This window comes from Drosophila montana, unplaced genomic scaffold, assembly GCF_035044405.1.
Source record: "Drosophila montana isolate Dmon_TW-CO22-7 unplaced genomic scaffold, ASM3504440v1 contig_2397_1, whole genome shotgun sequence".
Taxonomy (NCBI): domain Eukaryota; kingdom Metazoa; phylum Arthropoda; class Insecta; order Diptera; family Drosophilidae; genus Drosophila; species Drosophila montana.
In genome coordinates, this window is record NW_026997278.1 from 121,429 (window position 1) to 138,019 (window position 16,591).

The window sequence follows — 16,591 nt, forward strand, 5'->3', positions numbered from 1 at the left end:
CCTGCACACTCAGTATTAAAAAAAAAAGTCCGACATCGCATTTTAGGATTGTGCAAATAGTGTGAAACACGTCTCCAATGATTTTTCATATAGATCTTTGCAAATGAATTTGAGTGCGAAACGTCACCCATTTGACCTCCATTTTCACCAAGGAGGAATGCATTTTTTGAAAAGTGTGAAACACCCCTCAAATAAATTTAGACAAAGATCGGATGGTATACAAAAAAGTTGCATACAAACATTCTTCGCGATTTTTCCACACTTGCGGGTGGAATTTCCCTAAACCCCGTCTTAACGTCCACCTTCAACACAGTGGAAATTTCAGCTTTCTAGCTGGGTATGGTATGGGCTGAGTGTTGATCACCAATCAGTCAGAACAAACAGTTTTACATGTAGAGATATACTTTTGGGCATAACAAATATATTAATATAATTATACCCTCAGGGAGGGTATAGAAAATTTGCTGAATTGCAATCGCAATATATAAAGAATGACAAAAGGGAGTATAACGATTTCATGCATTTTCGAAAGACTTTTGACATCAGAGAAACTAATTACTATAAAACAATCTTTTAGTGCCCAAATATAAAATAAAGCAATTTTTCAACATATGAACAAAATTTCCAATCTATACACAGTTTGTCAAAAGACTAACAGACTAATAAGAGACTCGATGGGAGCTTATTAAAATATATGGTAAAAATAATATAATTCCCTTATAACGCTTGTTGTGTACAAATATTGTAATACGATTATACCCTCAGTGAGGGTATATATATTTGCTGAATCGCAATTGACCAATATGTAAAGCGAATGACAAATAATGGGATTTGGAATATTGATAGTTAATTTATTAAATTGCAGCGATGCGGATCGTTATTATATTTTATTACCTTTACAGCTTGCAAAATGGTAATTCGATTATGTGTCAAAATAATGAATCAAATCAAATGTATAAAGAACAATTTGAAATTTTCAAGGTATGATTACCGACTAAATAATTGCACAATATGTGAATATATAACCAGTATATCTGTTTTTAGAAAAAAAACAATAGAAGCTATACACGTTCCTATGACGAAGTGCGCAGCTATGAAGCCTATGAGGAAAATCAAAAAATTGTCAACGAACATAATACGTATTACGAAACTGGAAAAAGCACCTTTAGATTATCAACAAATACATTGGCTGACATGGTATGTTTTTTTGAACATCATCGAATATATATCTATAAATATTTGTTATGCCCTGAACACATTTAAATTGTATGTAACAGGCGGAAGAAAGCCTCTCCGACCTTATAAGGCGTATATATTCTTGGTCAGCATCAATAGCCGGGTCGATCTCAGAACCTATAAGAGCTACAGACTTCAGCTACAGCTATATTAACTGGCCTGTTGCTGCTGATCTAGAATATATATTATATATTCTTTATGTGCGTTACAGATTTCGTGACAAAATTATAGCACCCTCTACGAGGGTATTCAAAATTATCCCAACCGAAGTAAATACTAATACGACTATTAATTACAGAATACCGATTCATACCTCAAAGGATATTTACGTTTACTACGGAGCCCAGCGATTTCGAATTTGGACAATATTGCCGACATAGTGGGCTCAACGCTGATGAATAATGTTCCAGAAAGTTTTGATTGGCGTAAAAAGGGATTTATTACACCATCGTATAATCAACAAAGCTGCGGCTCCTGCTATGCGTTCAGTATAGCTCAAAGCATAGAAGGGCAAGTCTTCAAGCGCACCGGTAAAATACTGGGCCTAAGTGAACAACAAATCGTGGATTGTAGTATATCACATGGCAATCAAGGCTGTATAGGGGGATCACTACGGAACACGCTAAGATATCTGCAGGCTACCGGAGGTCTTATGCGATCGCTTGACTACAAATATGTGTCAAAGGTAATAGAATAATAATATTATGCAAAATCGTATAATATAAAATATAAAACCCGTACTATCTTTAACTTCCTGTCTCAAGTTGTATTTCACATTAATGTTTGAATGTGAGTCCGAGTCCTGCGAACTTGAAACCGCAAGTAAAGTTAACGAATTCTTAATTCTTAAATCACATATACATTTTTATGTTTTTGTTTTAGAAAGGAGAATGCCAATTCGTAAGCGAACTAGCTGTAGTCAATGTCACATCATGGGCAATTCTACCGACAAAGGATGAAAACGCTATTCAAGCAGCTGTGGCACACATTGGTCCAGTTGCAGTCTCCGTCAACGCAAGTCCAAAAACCTTTCAACTGTATAGGTAAGGCTTAACATACGATCAAGTTTCTGAAAACTTATTTCCTGCAAAATCTCGTGGGTAACTTACCTACTGTCTTCTGTTTTATTAATCAAAAGTAGAAAGCTGATCAGAGCAGAAGAATATAATAATTTGGGAGAGATTAATAGTACAAGTGTGTACAGATTAGGTAATTAGATTGTCAGACGGCTGGGTCGGCTCGAGAGTTGGTCAAAGATCCCTTCTCCTCTTCCTTCTGACTATTACATACATTTATAGAAAACCATTATACACTATTTGCAATTACCCGGACTTGCCTGGGTCAAGTTTTATTCTCTTCCCATTTTCCGCTGTTGGAAAAGTGAAATGTATCCCTACTCTATAATATCCCTACTCACCAACTCCTAAAATCAATAGAATGGGGACTTAAACAGCAACCTCTCAGGCCAAATAGTTAAGATAGGTGAATACATTTATGGAGACTAAATTGTTAATTCTCTTATTTTTTGATATTTATATTTTTGCAGTGAGGGCATTTATGACGACATATCCTGTACATCAACCTCTGTAAACCATGCCATGCTACTGATTGGCTTTGACAAAGACTTTTGGATTCTTAAGAACTGGTGGGGAGAATTGTGGGGTGAATCTGGCTTTATGCGAATGCGTAAAGGTATTAATTTATGCGGGATTGCCAATTATGCAGCTTATGCAATAGTATAATCCGGAGAAAGGGAAATGTCGCCATAATTACAGGCAATGTTTGAACACAACTAAACCTGCTTTAATGTGTAGATTAATTTGTATAATATTAATGTTCAATAAAATCATATTGGATGTGTCCAACATGCGAACGGAAATATGTACACAAGTATGTATGGTATTTACAGCCTGCAATCTCGTTTGTCCAATAACTTAATTTAATTTGCATGCCACAATTTGTTGGAAAAGTTAATTAAATTAAAAGCAATATTCACAGTTCGTTGAATTCCAAATACAAAATACGTGTTATGTGCAAATTATGGGTATGATGCGATGTTTGGGGTGTAAGTGCCGGAATTCACTCTGTGTTTCCCTAGGGGGGTGTCTTACAACAGACGCATGCGTATCGGATGGAGACACGCCCACATTACTCCTAATTGGCGGATAACATGCCGAATGTACAAAATCTCTCCCGGACATTGCTGGTTAAAATTCGAGGCGCGAACCTTATTGGTTGACTATCATCTTATCTGCTATTTATTTAGTTTAGTGTTTGGTATGGTGGCTTTTGCAAAAGTCAGACAAACAGAGAAACGGAAACGCTTTCCTGTTCAGTCTTCACGGTTATTTCGCGACGCGAGATTTCTGGATTTTTTCGGAACGTTTGTCGGAAACAAACTAAAATGATGTTTGAAAAAGTGAATATAATATAATAATTACAATGATTATAAAACAAATGCACGGCGACCAATTTATGTAGTCGAACAATCCAACATCGGTTTATGTATTGTGACGCATTGCACAAGGAATCCCCAAGGAGTCGTCCCCCACAAGGTACACTTGCAATAGATATTCCCATCCGTCCGTGTCTCTCGATGTTTCTCTACAATATAATCTCTCAGTGTAAAGCGTTAATTGCATTACTTTTATGAACTAAGTACATTAGAAACATGCGTTTTTGGGATTTTGAAAAATCTATACAACAGTTTGTCGCGACTGATCATTTGATTCAATTCAATTGGAATTGAGTAGTTTTATAAATGCTTTATATTCTTTATAAATATATCATAAAAATTGCTGTGCATTGCAGAAAATATCCCCGACTCGGCTATCAATATAGGTACTAACCTTCTGCTTGTTACATACATTTCCACAAAACCATAATACCCTTTTTATACATTTTTAATTTGGTTCTCGGTATAAACATGACTGTTTAATTTTGTGGGTCGAAAAATTGTACAAAATTATAATATTTTTAATCTGTATATACTATACGAGAGACTTAATATTAAATTTTGGTTTGAGCTATGTTTAAAAAACCAAGTCTTAAAATAAGTAGTTGATCGATCTTGGAAATGGCACGAGATATCGACAAAAAGGAAAAAAACTTTCTGTTTTTGGCGATGTTTAATTAGTGGTTGTTGAGTGGTGAGTAGTGGGAGGGGGGTATGATTGGATTCAGTAGTTTGGTCCATTTGAAGATCCAGCGGGTGCACTCTCTTGAGTCTTCTGGTGGTGTTGCTGTTGTCCAACAGGCCAACTGCTAGGTTGTTGTCCTCACTAACACATGGGATCTTCAGAACACTGTGGATGGAAGCGTTGTCATGGTATGGTAATATGTGCATTGGGCACGATGCGTAGAGCCTTGATAAACATATGTACATGTTTAACACGAATCACACCACGTATCTAAAATGGAAGGAGAAATTTTGATTTCGATTTTTTCCATTTGATATTGATCTATGCAAAAAACAAGTAAGAGTGTTCTAATCAAGAGTGCCCCCGACTAGGTGATACCTCGAACCTTCTTCTACCGGAACCAGATGTACTCAACCTTAGCACTTTTCTTTACCTATTTATTGGGGCAAGGGACATACTAGCATTATTTAAAAAAATGTTATATTTTATAAATTTGTTTCCTCTCCGACGGCGTCGAACTCGCAACTGACCGAATTTCTTGCCATGTCTCACACCTTTCATCTACACTAACAATTGGATTTTGTTAGAGGAAAAACTTAATTAAAATTGCAACACATGCGATTAATGCTACGTGGCTTGCCAATGTTTTCTTTAATAACTTCTGTTTCTTAACCTTGAGAAAAATGTTGTGGGGGTGAGTCGGAACTGAGAAGTTAAACTGACTAGTCAACCCAGTAGAGTTGATTTACCCGTAATTAACTTATGAATAAATATAACACCAAGCATGGATCTACGATTAATTTAAGAAGGAACAACAACAATAATTAGAAGTGTACTGGAATAAGACGGAATACGCACACAAGGATCACAGATAATGGGCAAATAATTGGAATTGTTCCTGCACAGATTAAACTCTTGGTTAAAACCTTGGATTAAACCTTGGTGAATTGAATATTGCACGGTCGTAACACGGTCGTTAACTTGCATTGGAACAGTTTAGCCTTATAAGGCCTTCAATCTTGGCTTGTAATAGATTATACGATTACATAATAAATACAAGGCACAGCTTTACATCATCAGCACACAATACAATACCCGAGAGTTAGACAATATCGAAGGAAGATGAAAGCGGAGCGGCCCAAACGGACTACCTTGGGGAACACCAGAAGTCAACTGAATACATTTGGAAAACGAGTTTTCTAACAGATCCTTTTGGGTTCTGTTACTCAAATATTCCAAGATCCAGTACTGGGGAGCCAAGAGGGCATAATTTTTGAAGCACGGAATTCCGATTCCTTACTAAAATCAGTATAAATAATGTCAGTCTGCATTCTTTTCTTAAAACCATCAATTACTAGTGAAGTAAAAAATATTAGCGAATTATAAGGACTATACCGACTAGATTGTGTTGTAGTCGCTTTGTTGCGAACTTTCAGTAATAATAGGATTTCAGATGCAGTCTAAATTGTGTTACCGATGTGCATCAGTTCTGCAGTGTCTGGATCAGGATTAGTGATCTCACCTGCAAACTGAACCGAAGATGGCAATATAGATGTCGTACTTTTGGACCTCGCTGGGTAATAAAGAAGAATGCAGCTGGCAAAAAGCGAGTACAGGGTATCATTTATTATTTTAATGGCAGCATTAATGTCTACACAATTGTAGAGTTGGGTCCAGTTGACTTGAATATGATCATTCAGCCTTACCAGATCTTACGTAAGATCGGGCCAATCCCGTGCACACCACAAAATAAGAGATCTGTCTTCCGTGTTTTACTCACCCGAATAACCCGAATTAGACAGAAAGTTTGAATCAATTGGTAGGAAGTACTAGGGAGAACATCGATTTAACAGCGTTAGAATGGATTGGGTAAATAGACATGTTAGATAGTGGGGAAATATAGGATCTCGATCTCCGGGATAGGAAGCTCAAGAAGATATGATTGGCTTATAATTTATTTCTATTAATTTTCCCGATATTTTAGTAAGGTTTTATTGGGTTGGGTCTATGGTATATATTAATTTCCGCAGTTGGCCAATTAGTCAGTCAGTCAGTCAGGACAATTATATATGACAATCCACAGGCCATCAGTCTCCACTATGGAGAAAGGTGTGGGGAATATAGTATCAACATTATCAGCTGCTTTGTAGACATGCAATGCATTTGGTAATTGAACATACTTCAAGTAAAATGTGTAATCTGTTAAATGCAGCTTTTCCATGGCTACGAGTGCTTACCTGTAGCAAACCACTTGTAATTAGGCAAAGTAAACTCAATTATCCGCGCATTTCATTTTCAAATGTTAATCGTCCAGCAATTTAACCCAATTAAATATGCATGATGTTTTACGTGTAAACAAAAGACCATCAGCAGCGGCATCGGCGGCATCGACGGCATCGGCGGCATCAGTGTAATAATGATTACCCGCCCTCAAATGGAACACCTTCTATTATTTGCCTGTTGACAGTAACCACTCAACCGAATTATTGCCAACTCATCAGTGGGCATTTCAGTCGTTATCTGCCGCCTCGCCGTGCTCCGTATTCGTCAAAAGGACACATGCTTTCAAATTTCAACCACCCTCGGGATTGCCGTATTGCCAAACTGTAATCGTAATCGTTTTCAATTTCAATAGCCCATCGTGTACACATGTACATATACATATACATATACACACACACATATATACATGTTTGTATGTTTTTATTAAGTTGTTTTCATTCTTTACTTTTTTATACTCTGTAGTCTGTTACGAATGAATGCAAATGGGGTAATTGACTTGTAAACCTACATATATATATTGTATATATGTAATTCATGTAATGAAAAACTAGGTAATTGCTTAAACAGATAATTTATTTGTCATTTTTTGCAGGTAAAGCCTTGATATTTGGTGTTAAATTTCAATTAAAACGTACTTTAAGCTCAAAAGCTATTTACGTTTCAAACTGGGTACAGGGTAGCCTTTAGTCGGATACTTCAGAAAACTCTCGCCTAAGCTGAAATATGAGACCTGTGCAAGCCAACAAGCAACTAGAGTGGAGACTGAACAGCACGCCTTTTATAAACAAAATTAATTTAAGGTAATTGCATTGGCATTGCAAACGTGTTGCTTCACCCAAAACTTGCCTTTGCCCACATCTTTTATCGTATTTATAACAGATTGTCCTGATGACCGACAGTATGGCTTGAAAAGCTGAAATTTGGACGGGGACATTCTGTTTGGGCATACGCGAGCACTTCCGGGTAATACCTACCTGACAAAAAGCCAAAAAATGCTTCTTGATTATAAAGTTAATATTTCCAAAACTGCGATTTGTCGGGGGTTGAACTGCGCGTGACCGAAATAATTATAGTCGCCTTTAATTGTCTCGATTTGATATGTGCGAGATAACGATAATTCCGCTCTTTATTTGAATAGCAGACAATGGAGAGTCGGACGGAATCAGTCTGCCCCTGATGGACATGTCTACAACAAGTTAGCTGTTTTTCAGTATATATAGAAAGGTTTGTCCTGGTGATCAACGCACAGCCATAAGAGCTAGAAGTATAAAATTCTCACTGTCGGGGTTTCGGCAAATTCCACTCGTAAGCGTGGAAAAATCGCGAAAACGATCGTAAAATAAAAATATAATAATTTTTTAAGGGATCTTTTACAATCAACGATTTTGTTCGATTTTGATTCAAACTTATTATTAAAGGCCTACATGAGAATTCAATGAATAAGTGTTTTGGCAATTTTTAAAATGCCACCCGCAACTGTGGTACAAGTTTTTCAACGTGATTGCTATTCGATCGGCCTCAAACTTATTTTCAAAGTTCTTTCTGAAAATTGATTTGAGACATGTTTCACAGATTTCCACCGAGGAAGCTTGAATTCTCTAAAAAGAGAGAGACACATTTTAAATGCATTTTCATATATGTAGATATTTGATAATGAATTAGGGGCCAATCGGTGGTGGAATTTCCACATAGAGTAATTACTGTCAGCTTCCTTTTTGTTTTTTTAAATATGTTTTATTTTGCTCTGGAATCGATCAGTGCCTTCTGTGCGAATATATAAGGGAAGAATGTATAGTTAGAAGTGAGTAGCTTATATGACATTTACAATGATTATATGATTATTTACAAAGAAAGGTAATATTTAAATAATTCGCTTCGTAGGTAGGTCGCCGGGAGGCGCCTTTCTCTGATGGGGTCAGCCAGGACCCTGGCGGCCGCGTTCGGGTCAGTCAGGACAAAATTCCTTTGTTCCCTTAGTTAACAAAGTATTCAAGCTTGATGACCAAACTTATCAATATCAAGCATCTGATTTGTCGAAACATTCGTTATTTTTATGTAAATTACATGCATATATATTGTGTATTTACACACAGCTACAGATCGACACGATCTGTTTGGTTATTTCCATCTATCGTCGACTTTTTAGGCGAAGTTTTAAGCTTCCATTTTTCGAAAAGCGTGAAATACGTATTATATGAATTTTTACAAGAACTTTAAAAGGATTTTGAAGAAGAACGCATGGTAAAACATGTATGTATGTTGCAGGCTGACAACGACTTAACAGTAAAGTTGCGCCACCTATCGATAGCCATCGATAACTCTGGAAAAGTGTTGAGCAACTGGAGAAGGTCTTTGGGTCAGTCTGTGTAACACGTTATTGTGTTTTTTTAATGTAACTTCGTTTGGATTATAACGGCACCTATAAATCTCAAAATATATGAATATTTTGATGTGTTAGCGCATCTAAAGGCCGTGTCAACAATCTGACAGCCCAAAAAAATTTTTCGCAGCAGCAGCAGGAGATATTTTCAAAGGCACCGAGTGTCTGATACAAAAAAGGAAGAAATGCGACCGAAATTTGAGAAAAATTCCACTGTGCTTATGCATACTTGTGCATGCATTTAAATTGGTCTTTAGGCATTAATGAGAGGGTGCATGGAAAGCACTGAGAGTAAACCAAAGCAGTTTCCTGTATAACGCAAATCAAAGCTCTGTCTGTCGGTAAATGATCAAGTTAAACGAAGTCGCACAGAAAAAAAACAAACATCTGTTGTAAAAAGTTTGGGCCGGAACATTTAATAATTAAAGAATACAAAGCCAAAAAGAAAAAAATCGGAATCCGATTTTATTACTGCCTCCATAAAGTGGCGCTTCAACTCTAGTTGCTGCGTCAAAGAACTAGAGGTCTTAAGTCTAAACTTTATAGCCTATACCTAAATTATCTTGCCTTCAATTTTCATATTGTCCTGGCTTAAACAGGGCATCTCAGATTCCGCAATATTTACTTGTGTTCTAGCTTCCTGTATCGGAGGAGGAGTACTTATCATCTTGCGTGACCCCTTTTAGGACAATTTGAATTTTTGAGAGTCCAAACAGGATTGAAAATGGCTACCAAAATATCTCAAAGGTTTATTAATGGTATTTTTACATATATGATAATTGTACATATGGATGATATTATGATTGCCAGCATGAATATGTACGAACAACTTTCAAATAAGTATTCAAGCGTTTGATAGAAAACAAATTATAGCTAAGGCTGGATAAATGCGGTTTTATGCAAAACAATTTCAAATACTTACGATTGCTAATCTTCAAAGCATTGAAGCTGATGAGAAAGGTTTTGAGACAACAAAAAAATTACCTGGTGTTGGATTGAACATTGTCCCAGGTTGTTAAAAGCAATTGGAAAACCTTACTGGAAAAACGTACTTTTCTAACATAAATAAAATATACTCAGTCATATCAAGAACTCCAAATTGATGCTTCGCGTCAAGCTGTTACTCCATAAAACAATGATCAAGCCAACATGGACTTACGGCATCCATCATTGGTGTACCGCCAGCAGGAGCAGCCTGAGCATTATTCAGCGGTTTCAAAATAAATCTCTGCGAATTTTATCTGGCTGTAAACCAGCTTAATATTCCTTGGGTAAAAGAGGTAATTGCCAAGTTGAGTGATCGCTATGTCGCCAGATTAGATAACCACCCAAATAATCTTGCCATCAACCTATTATACAACATCTCAACAACGAGACGGCTCAAAAGGAAGCACCCTCTTGACCTCCCCCAAAGAGTAGATGTCTAACTCTACACCTACACTATACAGAGACAAATATAATACAAAGATACTTAACTGTTAACGTCCATAAAAAACATTTAAATATTGCCCAAAAAGCGGGCAGATTAAGGCATCGAATGGGTATTTTTCCACCATTTGGAGAAATTGTATATCTGATCGGGGAGCAGCTGCATTTAAGGAATTTACTGAGGAAGCAAACATGACACATATAAAAACAACAAGGGCAACAGGCTCGGCGCAAGCCAATGAGCAAGTAGAGCGTAATTATATTTATAGAAGTTAAGGACTGTTGATAGCAAAGCTTACCAAACCCGTGGACAAATTGCAATCTATCCGTACCATCTTGAACTCGACTTCAATTTGAAAATTTTTTTAAAGTCCATCAAATGAAGAAGCATAAATTGGAACCAATTGTTTTTGTCATTAGTTTTTTCATCCCGATCAGAGCTAAAAACAACCCAAGCTGTCTAGACTTCTCTGTCTACAAAAACATTTCTCAATTGAAGCTCCACATAGACATCTCCAATTAATTGTCACAATCAATTCCGCCGCAACATATTTTTCACCTGTAGAGAGGCTTATTGATCGCAACACAAATCGACAAGATTTACCCTGACATGGAGCTAATACAGATACCTTCCAAATATTCACAAGTAAGTCCATTTGAAGATCCAGCGGGTGCACTCTCTTGAGTCTTCTGGTGGTGTTGCTATTGTCCAGCAGGCCAACTGCTAGGTTGTTGTCCTCACTAGCCCATGGGATTTTTAGAACATTGTGGATGGAAGCGTTGTCGTGGAAAATATGTGCATTGGAAACGATGCGCAGTGCCTTGTTTTGAAATATTTGGCAGTACCCCAAAGCTGAATGCCGTAAGTCCAAATCGGTTTAATAGTTGCCTTGTAGACAAGGAACTTTGACCGTGTAGTTGACTTAGATTTGCGGCCAATAAGCCAGTAATAGGACTTCAGCTTGTCCTCCGCTTGTTTCCTTTTCCTTAAAAGGTGAGTTTTCCATGTTAACCTCCAGTCGAGAGTCATGCCAAGGTATTTTGGTGTCGTCTCTACTGGCATTACCAGGCCTGAGAGAGAAAGTGGTGGCTGTGGACTTTTCATTATTCGCCATCATGTTCCATCTCCTCTGCCATTCTTTAAGCCTGTCCAATTGGCCTTGGTTGACCTAGGAGGCCTCTTCAGGTGTCTCAGCAGTGGCGAGGAATGCCGTGTCATCGGCATATGTGCCGACTAGACGGTTCGGGCTCACAATAACAGGAACGTCTGCAGTATAGATATTATATAGCAGGGGGCCCAGCACGCTGCCTTGAGGAACGCCCGCTCTTATGACCTTAATTGTAGAGCTTCTCCACATTTAACATGGAACTGCCGGTCTTTTAAATATGAGGCTAGGAATGCAAATTGTGCCTGTGGTAGGTTGCTCTTAATTTCGAATAGAAGCTCAGGATGCCACACTCTATCAAATGCTTAACATCAAGCATTACGGCGCAGCAGTATTTATTATTTTCGAACGCCTACAATAATTAAGTCTTAATGAGAAAAAAACCAATTAAAATAGCAGCACAGAAAACAATACAATCGCAATTGCAATGCTGTTAATAGAATTCAAAGCAGACGCGCATGAATGTGTGTGTGTGTACATGTATACAGAAATTTTTGGAATGAGGGACATGGCTATATCGACTCTGTTGTTGATACTGATCAAGAATATATATACTGTTTGGGGTCTGAGATGTCTCCCATGCGCTACACGCTTACAGACAAAATTATAATACCCTCTGCAAGGGTATGCTACTCAATCGACTGAGTTGAGCCTGCCAATAAAATACATATAACAGAATTGTAGAAGGGAAAACAACCAAAAGTTGTAAAAATTATTATAACCGCTTTTCATTTCATTGTTGGGTTTAAGACGCTCTGACGACTGTTTCGTTTGCAAATTCCAAAAAGCAGGCAGATGTTAAATAAAAATAATAATTATGTTAAAAAAAATAAACAACACGTTTGCAAATCACAACTAGGCTTTTCAGAAAAACGTTGACAAATGATTGCCCCGATTAGTGGAACTCACTTTCGCCCCAAAAGGAAGCTTCAGTATAAGGATCAGATTCGTAGCTCGTCAGGACAAACCTTTTGATATGTATAGAATATATAAAAATGTAAACACATATTTACTTAAATTTAGAATTGCATTGGAAACGATATAAGAATACTTGTATTAATTTGCCAGTCAGAGGGTTGTAAACTTGGCGAAAGTTAACATTCAGGCAGTCAACCAACCGGGCAGAACTCTGTTAGAAAACCTGTTTTCCATCAATTTACAGCTGTTAATAGACTGTGAACAGAGCATGTTGGAGCAGGTTTCAGCCGACGGAATGCTTACAAGTTATTGATTTTAGGCTATCCTGACTAAGCTTACCCGATACAACATATATTTAAATTTAGCCAAGCCAAGCATAACTATTTTGTAATAGCAAAAATTAATTTATCAATTTTCCATAACTTTGAATATATATATGGGAGAGTGTCGAATAAATAATTATTGTTATACAAATAACGTTGCAGGAAACAACCCCAGTTAAAATATTTCCTAACCTCGGGCAAACATCCCCGATTTATTTTTACTGACTAGCTAAGTACATCTGCCACATTGTTAACAATCTGCTGTTTTTCTTAATACTAACATAATTTTGTCATTATTTACGTCACTGGTTTGTAATTCGTTCAACCCTCTGGTTGCTCCCGCCTCCTCCTCTCCTCCCTTCCACCCGTCCTCCCCTCCTCCCTTTACAAGTTAAGAAGTCTCGTAATCATTTGTTTCGCCTCCCGCAGGAGAAACAGTGGCATTAAGCTTAACAATCTGTGTTTTGTTACTTTTTTGTAACCATATTATCTTTAACGAATTGTCTCTGGGGAGAATCTTCTTTTCAATTATGCCATTCACACGCATAATATAATTGAATGTGGACCTTTCATATAAGGGGCGGGTTTCTACAGACTACAGATTGACTGCATTTTTACCAACTTTAACGCATCCAAATTCCATGTCCATGTCCGTCTGCTTGTTTACGTGTCTACCTTTGTAGAGATATGAAAATTCATGCTGATCATCCTATTAGGCAACAAGTTAGATTGCTTAAGTGGAGAGTACCCGACTAAAATATAACAGTTCCTGACTAACTTTTGTGAACACGTTCGACAAGAAGAAAATTACACATCTTAGCGTACATATTATTAGCAGAATTACTTCTTCAAATGAAATAAACGTATTATACACCAATAATTTATATTCCAATTTTGTCTCTCAATGTAGTTTTTTCAATGATTCGGGACAGAACAAGAAATCAAAATATATAGAGATTTGTAAGCACATTTCAAAGATTAAGTTTCAGAGATTAGTGTACCATATATCAAGGCAGTCGGGAGCTCTTTGGCGGGGACAAAAATCTAGTGAGTTTAACAAAAGATATAATCGATTTTTTGTTTTCTCTTTCAGAAATAGCACTAAATGGCATTCCCAGAGTCAATTCAAAGATCTACTCGGCCCTCAACTCCGCCTAATGGAATGGAAAACAACCAAATATCAGTATCCCCAAAGTCGAATCATGTGCGTTAACTTTACCAAAAAATAAAAGAATGTATATACATATATAAAACACAATTATTGAAATCGTATTACAAAGAAAGAAACAAAAAAAAAAAAAAGAACGTTAAACTTATATTTTGGGGTGTGTTTCCTCTCACACACAGACACCAAATCGAAAGTAGACAAATGTTTCCCTCTGGTATTGTAGTTTACGTGCTTTGATTTTTTATTCGATTTAAGAAAGAAATAAAAAACGATGGCAATCAAAAAACGATGGCAGGACAAACTTTGGTGCCAATTAAGCAATAAATATCTAATATATATTACTGAAGAAATTGTCGTAAATACTTGTATACAATTTACTTTGGTGTTATTCCACTTTTTCTAATAATACTGCAACAGCAAGTACCTGAAGTCTAGAAACTTTGGATCAGCTGAAAACTGAGAGCTCTCAGAGAGTACCCCTCAGTCAATATAATATTTGGGTTTATAGCACCACGCTTTAATCTCGTCAAATCATCAAATATTTACTGATATGAATTCCAGAAAGTTTTTATTATATACAAACATAGTATGACATAGATGTATTTATGTACAACAAACAAACTGATTCTTCCGTCTGCGCCTCACTATAACTAATTTTAATTTGAATAGCTTATACACTTTCTGTCCGATCTCTACAGATCTAGAATATTTCACAATTTGCGTATATTCCCAAAAATTGTAACTCTTCGCAGACACACAAAAATTCGAATGCCATTTTTGTGTCCTGAACATTTCTCATGGCTGGGACCGACGGAAGAATCAAAACAGACACTGCAAAAAGTGCGCAGATTATGGCCGAAATGACGAATGTTACTGGAATGGTACACGATAAAATTGTAAGAAATCAATGTCAAAAATAATATATTGCCTTTCGTCATTGTCAGCGAAAAGTGCACAAAGATTCTTAATCTGCACAATACAATGCTAAAATCTCTTAAGACTTAAGAGATATGCTCAAAAAAAATATAATTTTAATATCGATTCTTATCGATTGCTTAGAAACGGGGCAAGTTTTTGGAAATAAATTCGTGCTGTACCAGGAGGAACTAGCTCTTGACGGACAGACAGGCGGACACTTTTTGGAGTCGGAGATGCTTCTTCGCCTTTTTCATACTTATGCAGAAATCCACAATAACCTTTTACTCAATTTCAATGGGTTCAGTGTATAACAAATAATAGGATCTTGTAGGGATAATTGATTAGGTCTTAAGACCTGAGAAATATGCTCAAAATACGGGGTTTCGATATCGAATCTTATCGATTGCTTAGAAATAGGGCGATTTATCGATCTATCGTACTGCCCTGCCTGCTACTAGGGAGACCTATGTCCAAAAAATCAAGTCTATAGCTCTGATAGGCTCTGAGAGAGACTAGTTCTTTTTGGCTAGATTGATGCTGATCACGAATATAAATATGTTAAGAAGTCGGAGATGTTTCGTTCGACCTGTTGCATACATTTGCACAAACCCATTTTAGCCAGCGAGCTGCGCTAGGGTATCCCCCAGCCGGGCACTCCCGACTGAAGCAGTCTTACTTGTTTCATATTTTAATTATTGTCTAACCCATTCGCAATTATTACTAAAAAGAGATCAAACATATGTATGTAAAATTGATATTAAATATGAAATAAATAGAAAATATTTGAAATCAGTTAAACACACAGTTAAATAGTACAAATGTAACACAAACAATTCTATTTTAATTGAAATAAAACGATTTGTATATGTTTTTTTTGTAGGTAAGCTCGGTAATGCTGTATGGCATTCCGATTGTATCCTTGTTTATCGAGGGGCAGGAACGGCTCTGCCTGGCGCAGATCTCGAACACACTTCTGAAACAGTTCAGCTACAATGAGATACACAATCGACGCGTCGCACTTGGCATTACCTGCGTGCAATGCACTCCAGTCCAGCTGGAAATACTGAGGCGAGCCGGAGCAATGCCCGTGAGTTCACGGCGATGCGGCATGATAACGCGCCGCGAAGCCGAGAGGCTGTGCAAGAGTTTTCTGGGAGATAATACGCCGCCCCGATTACCCGATGACTTTGCGTTTAGCGTACAGCATAAATGCGCGTGGGGCTGTCGTGGATCGTTTTTGCCCGCACGCTATAATTCGTCACGTGCCAAATGCATCAAGTGTACCTATTGTGGCATGTTCTTTTCGCCAAATAAATTCATCTTTCACTCGCATCGCATAACGACCAACGACCGATATATCCAGCCCGATGCGGCCAATTTCAATTCGTGGCGTCGCCACATGACGCTCGCCGGCCATGCGCAGGACGAGAAAATTATCCATGCCTGGGAGGATGTGAAGGCCATGTTCAATGGCGGCACACGCAAGCGACTTGTTGGCTGCCATAATAACAACAATAACAATAGTAGTCATAATAATAATAGTAACAATAATAATACTCATCGAAAGCAACAAAGTTCGGCCTATGCAGTTGAGGAAAATGCGTGCGATTCGCAGTCTCCGGTCAATTGTG

At 37.4% G+C, this 16,591-nt stretch overlaps 1 protein-coding gene across 2 annotated transcripts; it reads left to right on the plus strand.

Annotated features, from left to right (window-relative positions):
* Window positions 1–859: 859 nt before the first annotated feature.
* On the plus strand, window positions 860–15,859 carry CtsL4 (Cathepsin L4). 2 transcript variants are annotated; one of them, XM_064681615.1, is made up of 6 exons: window positions 860–981; window positions 1,045–1,197; window positions 1,535–1,921; window positions 2,119–2,279; window positions 13,968–14,078; window positions 15,841–15,859. In XM_064681615.1, exons 1-6 carry the CDS (start codon window positions 868–870, stop codon window positions 15,842–15,844), a joined length of 930 nt encoding a protein of 309 aa, XP_064537685.1. In that variant the 5' UTR covers window positions 860–867; the 3' UTR covers window positions 15,845–15,859. The 2 variants fall into 2 exon arrangements, with proteins under 2 accessions (XP_064537685.1, XP_064537684.1); XM_064681614.1 differs by lacking the exons at window positions 13,968–14,078; window positions 15,841–15,859 and adding an exon at window positions 2,783–3,190 and having other exon boundaries at window positions 861–981.
* Window positions 15,860–16,591: the final 732 nt, after the last annotated feature.